At 40.0% G+C, this 16,316-nt stretch overlaps 1 protein-coding gene across 7 annotated transcripts in view; it reads right to left on the bottom strand.

The window, feature by feature from the left end:
• KALRN (kalirin RhoGEF kinase) overlaps positions 1-16,316 on the bottom strand; it is a 513,163-nt gene that overhangs the window by 286,424 nt on the left and 210,423 nt on the right. For all 7 annotated transcript variants that reach the window (XM_082056725.1, XM_082056718.1, XM_082056719.1 and 4 more), the window contains one exon: positions 1,855-1,977. In XM_082056725.1, coding sequence (XP_081912851.1) covers positions 1,855-1,977 — 123 coding nt within the window. The remainder of the gene's footprint in view (positions 1-1,854; positions 1,978-16,316) is intronic.

Genomic DNA, 16,316 nt, shown 5'->3' with positions numbered 1-16,316 from the left:
CTATGTGGAGGATAAAGAGGTGGAGGATAAAGTCTTTGTAGATTCATTCCTGCTGACTGTATGGGCTTTCATATGACTATACATGTGTGTGGGTTATACTGGAGATGGTGTAAAATGTGTGGCACATCATCTGTCACACTCTTTCCCTCAGCAGAAAAGGTCTCTCTCCTGGGCAGCTCTATCAGATGGGAGTTTGGCAGCACTGAGATGGCACAGCACAGCCACCAAGAGAACCCGGCCACCAGAAGTTCCCCCAAGATCTTTGCAAATGTCTGTTGCGGACAGATGTAAGAAAAATGGAGGAAAATAACTTTTCTTCAATTAGGTGGAACCCTCCCTGTCACCCATTAATTTTCTATTCAAACTATTTCCAAGTTTAGCTCTCAGTTATTTTAATAAAATAATACTGTACAGCACCACAAAAAGGATAAAGTGAGGTCCTCCTGCTTGCCTCTTCTAGTGATGCTCTCTGAATAATTATGATTGATTTTGCATCTTTCATAATTCAAATGACGACTTTTAATACACTGACCTTCAGGACACGTATTTTTTAGGATTCTGTGAGCAGCAGTATCATATGAAGGCCATGCTGTCCTGCATTTTGCTAGATGGTGTTGTGATAGCAAGCTTAACAATCAGGTGCCTTGAGTCTGTTTTTCAGTCCTCCTTTCAATTATAATCACAATAAATACATTAATAGCCATTATAAACATTTCTCACCTTCCACTCTTATACAATGCCCTAGTGAGGCACAGTGCTTTACTGAGCAATAGCTAGGTCAGTAGAAATGACCAGTGGAATTTAGGTCAGAGAAGTTAATTACCTGATTTGGGATTTGGCCAGAATACTAGGGTTAACATCTGTAATCATGAAAGCAGTATGTAGCCTTTAATGACCTCGGGTCATCAGGACTTTTTTCACATTTCAGATGACTGCTCTCAAGTACCTTGCCCTTTGGCAGCACAGTCAGATATGGTTTAGTGACTTATACCACCAACTTAAATATCAGCCACCACCTTGGAGGTCTTAGCCCCACTGCAGCTGTACTCTGAGGGTGCACAGCATGAAGAGGGACACCTGCAGCAGCCGCTTCACTCAGGACAAGCTTTTGTGCAGGTGACAGTGAGCGTTCAGAGAGGGCTCATCTCTGCATTGTGCAACTGCAGCAGGGGGTATGCATGCATTTTCATAACCCAGTGCAACAATCAAAACACCAATACATTCTGTCCTCATTTCTGTGCTGAAAGCACAGCAATTTCCAGAACAAACACCCTACACTTGAAAAGAATAAGAAAGTGAGAAAAGCACTTATAAATGTATAATGATGTTTCAAAAAAAACAAAAACAGGAAAAAAAAAAACAAAACAGAAAAAAAAAAACCAAAGGTAAGTCGAAGCGCATTCAAAAAGACTGACCAATTAACTATTGAAAAAGCCAAACTGCCACTGTGGCCACAACTGACAGCTTGATTAGCTTCTCTTTTCCAAGGTTTTGAAAAGTACCTTTTGCAGGGTGTGGGGGCAAAATCATAAATTATTAAGCTGCCACCTACAGCTCTCATTAATTCCCAGTCAAAGAAATGTCAGAAACATTTAAAAAATATTGTATTTCTTTTCCAAAATGCAAACAAAATCCACAGGACTGTGCTGCTCTTAGTCAAGAAATAATCATGTACCAATACCAGTGCCTGGGTGGACAGAGCAATACTCTGCTTCCCAGAAATCGGGCTGCTACAGCAGCCCAGCCTGACCTTCCTCACTTCACCTTCCACAGGTCTGCGGTGCTCTCGGAACTGATGGCCCTTTCCTCACCCATGTGCACAGACCGGCTGTTCACAGCACGTCCTCAACTCACCATGGAATTCATGGCAAAGTGGTTGTGCTGCGTCTGGAGGTCAAGGGCATGTTGGTAGCTCACGCCGATCTCCGTGTGACTCTGCAGGAACAGTTCTTTGTTGTGGCTGATCCAGTCGAACATCTAGAAGTATTCACATAGGGGAAAAAGAAGTGTTAGAAAAGGATGAAAAAGCAAGAGACAGTGCAGAGTATAAAAATCCACAGCTCTGAGACACACGTATAAGCAGCACAGAGAAAAACCCCTCATCTATGTTCTTCATCAAAATAAACTGTTACTGAGCAATGGAAGCATTTAAGTTATCGCCACATTCTGTTATTAACAGAATGATAAGTCAGGAAACATAATTCATAAAGCACGTAAGCTGGTCCTATCATATTCTTATAAGTAACAGGAATTTCTTATATAGAAAGATGGCAGCAGAGGGACCTAAAATCAGGGTTTCCTGATTCTAGGGTATTATATTAATGTCGATAAAGAGTACACATTTAAACTTCACCCACTTCCAAATGTATTTCCAAGCAAAATGGATAGTTCAGGTACTTCAGACACAGATATATACTGAATAAAGTTGATTAAATTCATTCCTTATTTTGTAGCACGTTAATGTAACACTTCAATCTGCAACATGTTCATTCATTATTAGGCATCACAAGTCAGCTAAGAAATAGTGTGTTTCTGTTTTGGCTTGTTCTGTGCTGTGCTAGAGACTAAATGCTTTGGAAGTGAGAACTTTCCATTCTTTACTCCTGTCTACAGCTCTTCAGGCATTACAATCTCAGGTTTCTTCTTTTTTGTAAACATTTTTGTTACAGAATCCCTTCAAACCACGTTCTCTTATCTCCATCCCAGCGAGCTGCGTAACTATCCATTTAATAATGACTCTTTCATAATTAAAACAAACAAACAAAAACCAAACCAAACAAACAAAAACCCCACTAAACACACTACAATCTCCCCCCGCCCGCACATACTTATTAATTCATTATAAGGAAAGAAAAACTAATTATAGAGTATAAAAATCCACAGCTCTGAGACACACGTATAAGCAGCACAGAGGAAAACCCCTCATCTATGTTCTTCATCAAAATAAACTGTTACTGAGCAATGGCAGTGGAGGTCACGTCAATACAGCCCCTGGTGTTAAATAAAGTGTTTTAAGGTGAAAAGGCAAGTGATGCAGCTTCTAAGCAACCACCTTACAGTCCAGATCATTGTTATAACATTTAGGTGTCCTCCAGTCAAGAACTGTTTTGTTCCTTAGCACTGAATAACATTTTTTGACCTGTGACAGCTGAAGAACCCTCCGCGCCCACGGCTCAGGCGCTGTGTGTTGCTCAGGGCCAGTGACCTCTTCCCTGTAGAGATGATGCTCCCAAGAGCAGAAAATAGGCCCTGTACAGATCACATATGATTCCTGAGATAAACTTGGCATTTTGTGCTGAGCATTCTATTCTTCACAAGATTGCACTGCTTTTATGTAGGGGATTTGCAGAAACAATATTGAATATCCCTTTCATCAAAAGGCAAATAAACATTGCAATTGCTCCAATGCCATCAGACACATTGCACTGACCTGGTCCCAGAAATCTGTTACGTGTACTTGACTTCTTAATCTTTTATTTATAAAAATACACTTGCAACCACAGACTCTATACTGGCTTGTATTTTGTGCTGATCAACAGTCTTAAAGGCTCAGTTTGGTTCAAGTTACAATGATGCAAGTCCACAGTAATATCACCGACACAGCTGCTTTCTCATTTGTACCCGTGGAGCTGATCAAAATCAGACATACCAGAATTTTTTCGTGAAGTATAAATACCAAGATTTTTGCAAGAGTGAGGTCAGGGGTTTCAAACATTGCTGACAATTAAACAGAATGAAACAACCTACTATAACCTGAAGATGCACCTAAAGCTTTCTCATTGGATTCCTTTTTCTTACTTTATTAAGATCTAATAAGCAACATAAGCACAAAGTATGTTGTCACACTTGTGGGCTCAAAGAAAAAAAGAAAGCCATAAAGCCAATAAAGAAAGAAAAATTCCATAACAGCAGAGTTCATGTCCCAACAACAAGATTTTACATCTCTGCTGAGAAACCAAAACAGATTTCTTGTAAGTAGATATATGTTTGATGTGAACATTTTTTAATGTTTTAAACAACCTAAAGACATCCAGGGAGAAGAAAATTGGCAGCAATCCACTAAAAATAAACAGTAAATCTAATATTTTATGCTGAGCAATGCCAAATCAGGATCTTTTTAAGACAAGTAATTTAAACTAGTAATCTATTATTCTGTGGATAGGGAGCATTTCCTCCATCTAATCTATACACGTATTATTGGATGAGAATCTAGGTTAAATTAAACTATGCTTCTGCCTTTCAAAATACAATAATAAACTACCAAGAAATTAAAAATAAACTTAAAAGATGATTAATCTTTTTGTCTTGTTTAATCAATTGAAATACAAAATAGCAGTTGAAAGGATTACCTTTAGGAAGTTTGAGAAACAGACCTCAGTGATAAGATCTGTATCACCTTCCAAAACCGTGTATTTTTAAAACTTCTGTTCATGGTCAATAGCAGATTTTGGAAGAGACTCAATTTCACTTTAGACTTTGAATATTTCTATTGCATTCTTTATAAAAAAATGCTTTGATTTCAGCTGGCCTATGCCTGTAGCAAATTATGCTCCATCAATGTGGTCTGAAGTATCTTCCTGACTCTCTCAAGCCTCACTTGAAAGCTCAAAGAATGAAGAGTTTTGAGTTTAATGTGGTTTGGAGCAGGGAGGAAATAAAGCAAGACGCCTAGGAAAGAGCAAAGAGAAAAAAATATGCAGATTCACTACAGTCTAAGGTAGGTTTAATGATGCACTCTGTGCTGTAAAAAAATTTGTTATTCTTGGGTCTTAATGAATAATAAGCAGTATTTACAATCAGTCTTGCTTCACCCAACAACCAGGGCTTTGCAAGACTGCATACCTTACAGAATGCATTACTGTATCTGAGATAGCCAAACAAGTTCCAGATGAACTGGTACCTCTGCATGACAGAGTTTAGTGCTGTGTGGAAATACTAGCTTGACCCCCAAAACCAAGACAGCCTGGACACATTAGTGCTTGGATTTGTCTACATAGCTTGTGTTTCCAGGGCTGGTTCATTCAGAGACTTCTGCAGTATTTCTGCTTAATGCTTACTTAACTGTAGACGTTTTCCCAAGTACCCAGGAGAGAGTACTGGTTTTTCTTTATTGCTCAGGTCTGGCACCATGGGAAACTTCGTACTTTCACCCTCCTAATGAAGGATATATGGAAATTATAAGTATCACGCAGTCCCACAGATCACAAGATTTGCTTAATAATCATGGGATTTAAACAAATGAATAAATAGATCAAAATGGAGTCTTACTTGCTTTTGAGATCAAATATATTGTGTTTTCAAACTTTTCTCCTCAACCACAAGATCTACAAATAGACTTAAACTATTTTCTTGTAATAATACAACCAGAAGTTGACGATCTAAAAATACCAGATGTTGGGTGACTTGTGATGCTGCTGCAAGAGTTCACAATGTGTGGCCAGGAGGTTTCAATATGAAGGTCTGTCAACTATGCCTGGCCTGGCCCATATTACTAGCAATATTTCTTGAAAGCTTTTAAGTTAAACTTGTTTTCCACATGAGAAACACTGACCCTTCCTATGTTCCGGAGTGAGTTTGCTTAATTAAAGCATACCATTAAGGATGTGAGCATGGCAATGACCCAACAATTGCTATTTCACTCAGCCGTGTGAGGACCACCTCACTTTCAAGGGGTTTAGTTGGGCTCCTGGAAAAATGTTAAACATCCTTTGATAAGTTAGTTTTCCTGCCAAACAAATGAGTTTTTAATACAGTAAACAGCAGAGTCTGGAGAACGTGCCCTGTGAAATCAGCTTAAACTAGATACAGTGTCTCAGCTAAGACTGTCCATGTCATTATAACACTGATAAAAGACACTGTATAAATGGATCTCAGGTCATTTATGAAAAAAACTGCCCTAACAAACCTAGCCTAGTGATCATCATAAAAATAATGGATCTTCAATTTTTCCTTTGACTTACAGAATTCTTAGTTGGTGCCATACTGACTGCCAGTGAATTAATTCTTAAGTCTGCTAATCATTTGTGCACTCACAAATTCACACTAAAGAGGAGCACAGAATAAGTAAGATTGGACATTATGTCACTTAAAATACATGAACCAACTGTCCTCAATGTCTCCCAGACTGGCATTTCTCCACATTTCTGTAGATAATCTGGAGACTAGTTAAACAGTTAACAGTTTTCCAATGACTGAGTAGCTGGGGAGAGGGGTTAAGCATACTTAAAACAGAAGATAAACTATCAATGTGATTATCTCTTGTAGTCCCTGTTTCAAACAATACATGAAGGAAAGAAAGTGCGTATGCTGAAGAATGTTAAGTGCAACATTTAATTAATAAAATTACTCTCTTACAAGGGAGTTAGAAGAACTAAGAATGATCCAAGGGGTCTCTACCCGACACTCTGCTAAAGTGTCTACCTATCGTTAACGATCATACACGCACCAGTAATTATTACATGTGGGGTTTTGAGGTCACTTCTATTGAGAGTTAAGGTGTCAGATCTTAGCTCCACGTCAGTCGTGCTGGGAACAATGAGTTCTTATCCTCATGTTTTGTCATCATGGTTGATGAGTTACTAGAAAATCCAGGTTAAGTGTTAGACCAAACAGCAGGTCTCAAGCTGGTCATGAATAAGTCCTATGGAGGGACAATGTGTCTCCACACTTTCCCTGGATTTGTAACATCTGGCAGGCTAGCATGCAGAGGGTGAGAACAGCTGTTTTGGAACAGACAAGAAACATGGATATGGAACAGCATGTATGCAGACTGTGTGCAGTCCAGCCCCATCTCAGATAAAATGAGATTTATAACATCATTTCAAATAATAACTTCTACTCTCTGGCTTTTGTCAGAACTCAATGAGGAGTACTAGCACTGGATCCTGAAACAGTGGTGCAGAACACAACAAGATGAAGTTCCCATCACACAGCTGGCAACACACCCTATGCCAAGCGGTACCAAGGGGAGCATTACAGCCCTCATGTTTTTGGCAGCAAGTGAATTGAACGTATTTATTAATGGATTTTTTTATTCATGTTAAAAATAATAAATCCTAAATCCATCTTACACTATCCTAGGACTGGAATTAATTATGAACCTGCTTGTGGTAAATCATCTTCTCTGTAAGTTCTGAGTCATAAATATCAAAATTGTACTGGAAAGTAAGGACAGAACGGTAAGCATTATAACCATACCATCTTGAAGAACAATACGGGCTTCATGTCAAGAAAATGGTCCCAAAGGGACACTTAGGTCAAGTCCAATCCCTTTCATAAAGGGATGAAGTTCCACCTGAAAACTAGTCAAGTGCCACAGCTCAGGTCCTCCTATGAGAAGCAGTTCCAGAATCTTTTTGGTCCCATTGCTGAACTCTTCACATACTCTCTGACCTACATCAGACTCATGGCCAGTTTATACACGTTTGCTCTTAGGTCAACACTCTCCTTTGAGTCAAAAAAGTTCTCCTTGCAGGTGTTCAACCTTTTCCAGTGTGGACACGTAGAGTTCATTGTCTGTTCTGATGTTTGTTTTGCTAGAGCCCAGCTCTTTTATTTCTTCATATGATACACAGCCTCTCTCTGCACTTGTTCTAGCTCATGGTTATTTTTCTATCCAAGCTAAGGTCCTAAAAGAACTTTGTAGAATGTTTTTTTACTGGAAGTACTCCAACTGACATCATCTAGGATCACCTGTGCAGTGCTTCTGTCATCAACTTCAGAAAAGAAAGTGTAAAAATGGGAGAGCAACCGCTACTGAATCAACATTAGTACCTTCTGCATTACCTTGCTATCTTTTCTCTTGGTATCCTCCTCCATAAATATTGACAAAGACCTGTAGTGTTTACCAGATTTACTCTGACAAGCACAACTTGAATTGTGTTCTGAATAAGAAGAGCAAATTCAAGAGCACTTAGAAAAGAAAGGGTTTTTTAATAAACTCCAGTCAGTCTCACATGTAATACATAAGGCATAAATGTACACATAAATGTATTCTCTCAATATGCCTCCGTATGCTGCTAACAAAGATAAAAAAATGTTAATCTAAAAGAATATCTTGCTTGTAGTTGAGCAGAGGGCAGATGACTAATCATATGCCAGATGAAATCCCTATTAGGTCAGTGCTTTTCAATCTATTCAAATTTGCAGACCCCATAATGTTTTTCAAGGTAAGCGTTAGAGCAAATTAAAGTCTAAGGGAAACAAATCTGTTTTATCGAATACTTTTACCAGCTACCAAGGAACTTAATATCCATGATCCACAGGTTGGAAAACATTGGAGATAAGCATGCATTGCTTGTTAAGTAGAGGTCCATATAAGAGTCCATGTGCATTTTGGATTTTCAAAGCTATCCAACCAGTGTTAAATTGACTAATCTACAACAAGAAATGGAAAGTTTCACTCTGAGGGCATCTACAACTAAGCATTTTCATATGTTTCCACAATATAAACAAAATAATAACACACGTAGAACAGTAACTGCCAGAGTCCCTCTCTTGAGGTTTACCAAGTTTCCAACTACAAGGTCTATTCCTATGTCATTAAGTAAGTTGAAGTATTCACAACAACTCAATTAAAGATGCATCAAGCCGTATTCTTTACATCTCTTTCAATTTAATTTAGACAGTATTTGAACAAAAACAATACAGATTTGTCGTACATATGCAGTCGATACTAATACACAAGTGCTTGATCCTGGAAAGACTTGCATGTGAGCTAGCTTTACAAAACTCAATTAATCAAGAAAGTCACCAAGTGCCTCCAAACAAGAATTGTAACTATATTTTAATTGGAAACAGCTATACCTAAGTCACCTGTACATCTGGAAAAGGCCAACAACTCCACAAAGGAGCACATGAGAAGAGCCAACAGTAAAGCAGGAATGTCAAACTCATTTTCACTGGGGGCCACATAAGCCTTGTGGTTGCCTTCAAAGGACTGAATGCAATTCTAGGACTGCATAAATGTAGGAGTAGTTACAGAGCAGTATTCAGATTATCTTTGTGCAGATGTGGGCTGGTCAGTCCCCATGGTCATGAACTGCTTTCCCTTCCAGTGCTTGACACAAGTGCACAATTGCATGATGATCTTTTTCAGGAATGAAATTGTATGTTAATGAGATGTGTCAACTGTGAACTTCAGATCTACACAGACATTGTGGTCATACCTAAATGCATCTTCAGTGAATGATTTCACATGCTGTTTGAAGACTGAACACCAAGCTGAACTGAAAACCAAATGCCTTTGCAGACATATTCTGTTTATCAGGACACAGAGTGGAGAGAACATTACCCCATAGATTCTCCAGTTGTGCTTCTAGATCAGGGGTGTCAAACTCATTTTCACTGGAGGCCACATCAGCCTGGTCTAAAGAATCAGGATATTTTCCTGGAATACAGCAAAATCCCTCCACTCAAGCCTCTGAACTACATTCAGCAGAACAGATGGCTGATGCTGGCTTTCCAGACTAGCTGTTCCCTGACTGTAAGGAGCCAGGAACAAAAATGCAGCCATTAGGGCAAGGGCCTTATTAGTCAGAGGCTGTCCCACAGCCCCTGATAACAGCCAGGTTTAGTGAAGAGACCATCAGACAGGTTTGGTGACAAGTCCAAGCTTAAGTCAATCAGCAAGTCAGGATCAGGTCCAGCAAGGGCAACCAGGCTCAGACACAGCTCCATGATCACAGCACAGGTCCACAGGGACACGGCAGGTCCCAAGTCATGGCACAGAATCAACCGATGGCCAGGCAGGGGTCTGTAGAGCTGGAAGCTGGTACCCCACAGCTGAGCTGAAATGGGGCTTCTGGCTGGTGGGGAGGGGTTGGGGAGGTCCCAGGTGAGAATGATCAGAGCCTCCGACACCCAGCAGTGCCCACGGGGCCCTGACATGGGCTGCTTACATGAAGGGTCACTAGGAAAATGGCTGTTCTCAGACAGAAGTCTACTGCCCTCAGAATAAGTTCTGGACTTAAAGAAAACTTTGATAGCACATTTCATTTTTTTCATGAATCAACAAATTTGATGAAAACTGATGAAAACAGAAAAAAAAATCCCAATCTGCTATAATTCCCACTGCTGCTCTATAAATACAGCCTTAATTAAATCAAAGTACTTGTAGGTTTAAAATAGAACTCTGAGTACATCTAAATGCTGTGCTAAGCCAAGGCCTAAATACCAAGTTGTGTTTGGTTTTGTGTTTGTGTCTTGTTTACAGACGGTGATGGACAAGCCAACGCTTCTGCCAGATCTTTCCCTTTCACATGTGTTCAGCATGATCCACAGCCAGGGTAAACTGGTGTGGTTCCAATGAGACGAATTTACACCAGCTGAAGATTCAGACCCACAGCTGTATTTGTGTAACCTCAATGCCGCATGAACACAGTTTTTCCATTATAAATATCTGTGTATATGATTCATAGCATACAGTAAGTTTAAGCTACAGCACATTAAATTATTCCATACAATGGGCCCAAATGTCAACCCACTAGAAAATTAGCTAGATGTGTGACATGACAGATAGTTCTGTATTAATATCAGAGCACAACCTTCTAACATACACTGAATGTTCCTACTAAATGCAGGAGTAAGAGATCTGTGGTTTTTTCCTCACAAATATCAAGCCACAGCCATGCACAAAGTAAAGCATGTGATTCCTACAATGCTGAGTAAAGAAGCAATAGTTTTACTGTTGAAGGTGGGAAAAATTACAGATACTGACCACATAAATATGACCAATGATATTGGGTGTATTTTATACATCCGTGTGTTCGCTTTGCTTTTTTTGAAATATTGTACCTTTCCACCACAGTTAGTGACATCCAACACTCAGACATTCCTGGAAGAGATTTTCTGTTCCTTAAAATGGAAATAACCTTTCCTGGGCACAGATCATTTACAGAGAACTGCTTGCTGTCTAAGTGCAAATTAATTCATTAGCTGGGTAGGAAATGTAATGCTAAAAGACAAACAGACAACAGTCTCATGAATGGAAAATAGTGTAAATTATGAAAATATCAGAGTGTGTGCCCAAGTAGGAGATCTTCCTCCCATTTTTCAGAATCTGTGAGATACAATCTCATTCAGCTAAAAGTTCTGTTCAAGTTTGGTGAGTTTTTTATGGACCTTAGTTCTATTCCTGGCTTAATGTGTGACACTCCCATGACTCCAAATATCTGCCATTAAAAACAAAACAGCCAGGCAGATGTTTACTGCTTTGTATCAGAAGTGTGGCATTTCCCATCCCAAAATCACCTGTGTCTGAGGTGTTACACCTTTTCAGCACCTGTGTAGGACATAAGGCACCCAGGATTTCGATGCCAAATCATGTGGAGGGGCCTTGTAATACATGAAGGTTCAAGAAAACACTTCTGAATTAGTTTTCATAACATGCATGATACGTAAGAAGAAAAGCCAGAGTGACCTGGTTTAAAATGACCCTGATACTCTTGGAAATGATACACAGACCGTGCTCCTGCTTTCATCTCTTAAACCATCACCAGCTCCTTAGAAGGCAGGCTCTCAAATGCACTCTCACCGTTATCTGTTCCCTATAAACATATATGAAGGCTAATTTAAGGTATACATTAAAGACTCAAGCTCTGCCAAATGTGGGCCATTTAAAGGATTTCAGCCAGGCCAGAAAGACACTCATTTAGGAATGATCCCATAGCTACATCTGAAAGATGCTGCACAATAAGTCTATGAACCTCACACACAGTTTAATTACACTATTTCCTGGCAGCTAGGCTCTTAGCACCTAACCTTGAGGACTAAAGCAATAAATTAAAAAAAAAAAAAAAGAAAACAGCTTTCTTCTTATATGTGTGGGCCTCTTTCGTCTCTTTTTCTAGATGTGTGGGCTTTGTTGCCCGTCAGAGCATTTGGGTCGTCTTGTCTTCATTAGTTAAAGCAGAACTTCATGGTTATAATATGCTAAATTCCTCCTTAAAAATTAGTTTTAAGTATGTATTCAGATGCCAAAACACTTTCTCTTGCCATGCTGATCAGGGGAGCATTCCTGTGCCTCCCAGCGGTGCCAAGTTGGAAAAGCTGAAATGGCCTCAGAATGCTCTCTATCAAAATTGGCAAGTGAAATAAAGAGGAAATTTGTGCAAATGCAAAATTATTCCATTGGAACATAATGCCTTCAATTATTTTTGGACCCGTTCTAATGTTCATGGAGGAAGCAGGAGGAATAGTAACTGCGTATCCAGTGTCAGCAGCAGGAAACTACAAATAGCACAGCACTCCCCGTTCCAGTTCCAGCTTCTGAGCCGTTTCCGACAGTCAGGAGCAGACGGACTGTGAGGCGACTGCTGCCAGAGTCTGGAAACGTAACGCAGGAACTACGCCATCACTTGGTTAATGTTCTGCCCTCTTGCACTGAAAGGTCACAAGTGTGTTGGATGATCCAGTGCAAACGGGACAGAAAGTGGCCCCAGACTGCTGTAACTAAGCTATAGGGCACGCTTAGCATGAAGGAAATGCGTAAGTCTTCCTCATCCCTAGCTGCAGCAGTAGTAGCAAGGCATTGCTATTGTTTTTATATTCCCATCAAAAATATCAGATTCAATTCCAAGTGCTGTGGAGGCAACATATCTAGTTGCTTGCAAAAAAGAAGGCAGATTGGGTAGAAAAGGGCAGAATGAATTGCTAAAGAAACATGGAAAGCACTGGGATTTCCGTTTTACAGATCAGATCAGGACTTCCACTGCAGGACAGGCTTCCTGTGTGACATGATGCAAAGCAGTTAACCCTTATGGTTTTTAATTCCCAATTTCTAGCTTTGAACTTTGCATCCTTTGTACTTTTATTTTGCTGCTCCAAAGCCAATCCAGCCCAACAGCAATCAGTCTCTGGCAGATGATTGCCAGCTGTCCACATCTGAAAAATCAGCACCAGAAATGCCTTCGGAAGCTTCATACGTGCTACGCTTTTGGAGACTGGAGTTGGGTCATGGAAGCAATATAGGAGGAAGTTTGTATCCCCAGAGCTGGCAAACCAGCAACAGACTCACTGCAGCAGAAACAGAAATGTCAATGGTGGGCTCCAAAAGGAGTCCTGCCCCATTCTCCACAAGAAAAAAAGATGGTTCCAACAAGGGCAGGTGGCATTCATCACCATGAAGAGAATTTCTGATCTATATTTATCCATTTCCCTGTACTGCCCTGCTCAGCAGGCAAGGCAATCCCGCACTTCCTCAAACCAGACGGCAGAACTGGGTTTGTAGCTGCTTTTATTTGTAGGAGCAGCTCAAAGCAGTTGGTGTGTGCTTGCGAATTTGTCCTGTTGTAATTAAATTTGTCCCCAGACTTTCTACTGGTGGATGGAAAGGCAGAACAGCAAATATTCACAGTATTATTGGTACATAGTGGAAGACCCCCTGTGGCCTTGACTGATAAATAAGAAAGTAGCAGGAGACAAGCTTGACACTGTGAAAAAACTGCAAGATCCCACGGAACATCACTAATAATGAAGAACATTTTGATTTTACAATCCAATTAGCAGAAATGAGCTCTGTTTGTGCTTTGAGGGGAAGTTAAAAACTTCTATAATGATCTCCTGGTCTTGGAAAAACCTGTGATTTCCTACAGATATCAAGAACAGGATCTTATTAAGTGTGATCAGCAGTGGTCAAAGTAATGAACAGTTCCTACAGAGCCCCCTGTGATTACATCCCGGTCCAGCAACTCCTCACTTTAGATTGGGGGCAACAAATTGTGGATGGCATTAGCAACCTGTCAGAAGCCTTCTGCATATTAAACCAAGCAGATGTCAGCCACCTACGTCTGTAATTCGGAGCTATAGGCTGAAAAGACTGCAAGTCCCAGCATGCAGGTTCCTGAACTGAGAGACAGGCTATGCATGATTCATCTTTCTGTCGAAGATGAAGGTTTCTTGCATCCTTACAGATGCTGAAGAGGATTTACCCCACAGTTCCCTAATAATTCTTTTGTTTCCATGGCTAGGTGAGAGGGACTGCAGATTTAGCTGCCACTCTCAGAGCCTTTCAAAACAGAAGGTGCTGATCCCCCTCTGAAACGTCTTTAGCACATGACATCTAAGCTCACAGCATCACAAGGAACTGTTAACACACACTATGTGCACAACCACCCCTTGTTATAACATTTTTTTTCTGTTTCTAGGCAAACTTTGAGTTTTTGTTTGTTTAAATAAAAAAAAGTCTGAGAACATGTAAACCCAGTAATTTGAGGAATCCAGGAGCATAAGTCCTGTTTTGTTAACAGTGAGCTTCACAAAAAAAAAATCCATAAAAATACATTCATAACATCATAGTGTTTATGCAGCTGCATCAGAAAACCTCATAGTGGCTAATCCATGACAGAAAGCTCTGATGTGGCTCAAGACAAAGCAGGAGCAGCACTCAGTAGCAAGAATTCAATTATTTTAAAATGTAAAAAAACACATACACACAAAAACAAACACCACCATGATAGAGAACACGTTTGAATGAACACTGAAAATTAATGAAAAGCTGCTGTTACAATAGAGCTATTGCTAAATGCTTTCAATTCTCACCTGTTTTATTTGAGCCTCCTTTATTCTAAGATGCATGAAGTAATTAAATAAAGTAATTAAAGTTGGCATAGGTTCCTTTGGGGAAATAAACAGATTTTTAAGAATGGATATACAGCTTCTCCCTTTGACATGAATTTCCCATGTTAGTCCTTTGTCCTTTATTGATGCTATTAGCAAGGTCTTAAACAAAATATCTTAAGTGAAGCAGAATATTCCCAGAACATACTAAGGTAACACAAGTCATCTGTGGATATATATCTGTATTCAGTAGGAATGTTTCCATACCCTCACATCTCCAAGGGCATTTTTCAACTGCACATCTGCATTTCTTTGCTGGAAACAGCCAATACTCCAGCCAGATTCAGTACCTTACTGTGCTAGGTGTCATACGAACATAAACTTAACTATTGTTTCTGCACCCAGCTCAGTCTCAATTTAAGACCCTTTCCATAGTATCTAAGTATCTTTCCAACATTTTAAGGTCTGATATTGTAAGAATTTGTCCACCAATTCAACAATTTAGGAACCTATCTGCACCTATTTTCTGTGTTCTGCCTGGTATTAGAAATCCTGTGTCAGAGCAAACACTTCATGTTGAACATGGGGTTTGTCCTCTCTATTGTCATTTTAGATTCAGAGTGGGCTTAAGTACAAGGATGACACAAGATTATGATATTCTGTTCACACGGCATCTTATTTAGACTGGTAGCTGACTTTCCTTCCCAGCATTGGCATTCCAAGCCTGATTCTATTAACAGGGAAGAACAGTCGGCTAGTGAGAATCTCTATACCAAAAAAGGCACCATATGCCAAGGGAAACTTCAGATTATAAAAGAAAGCATTTTCACTGGCAGTATGAGAGAATAAATGCCAGATATGGAAACAAGGTTTCAAGAGAGAACAGACACTGTGTGCTCTGCGCAGGAGTCCATATGCATGAGAAAAGACAGAGAAAAAGAAGCTAAAGCAACTTAAAATACTTTGACTAAATGTTGCTCTTGAGCAATGTCTATTCACACAGACAACTCTATTGCTTTCCAGATCCAAAAATATAGAGAACTGTACATTTCTTCTATAGCTTAAAAATAAAAACCAATTGTGTCGTGAACATTTTCAAAGCTTATTTTTCTTCTTTTAGGACTATTACAAGCTGTGGCAAATCAGGCTGCCCATAGTGTTGCAAATATGTACTTAGAGAACTGGAAAATGGAGGGGGCACCAGCACAGTCAGCTGGAAATAAGGTCCCATGTCTGTAAGTTGCCAACCCTGCCATCAGCAAGGCTGGAGCCAGATACAGTATCTAGAGATGGTGGCTACACAGCTCCTGGATGTCGGGCTCCAACAGCACTGGTTTGCAGAATATATGCCAGTGGGAACTGTTACAGAGACCGTGAGTCTTACACTAATTTTATCAGAAGTTGAGATTCATTCTTCTTTACAGGACCGGGCCTCTGTCTTTTGAGAAACAGCTCAGGGAGATCTCGAGCACCAAAATGCAATCGGATCAGGAGATGCAGCTAAAACTAGCCTGAAACTGAGTTATTTCACATGATGAAGAGAGAAGCAGCTGCTTTGGGCTGGGAGGGCTAGGTATCAACAAGAAATTGATCTCTGGGAACTCTTTTTCTGGGACTATGGATGAGGGATTTCATTTGTACTTAGCAGTAAATTCTCAGTTACTCTTCTTACAAAGCTCTCTGCAGACACATGCATGTTCACAAATAAAGACCCTGGTTCAGTGCCTTTGCCAGGCAGCATCTGTACCCCAAGGCCCTTG

This window comes from Streptopelia decaocto (assembly GCF_964273445.1).
Source record: "Streptopelia decaocto genome assembly, chromosome: 6".
NCBI lineage: Eukaryota > Metazoa > Chordata > Aves > Columbiformes > Columbidae > Streptopelia > Streptopelia decaocto.
Note: the sequence above shows the minus strand (reverse complement) of the source record. Positions and strands in the feature narration are given on the sequence as shown.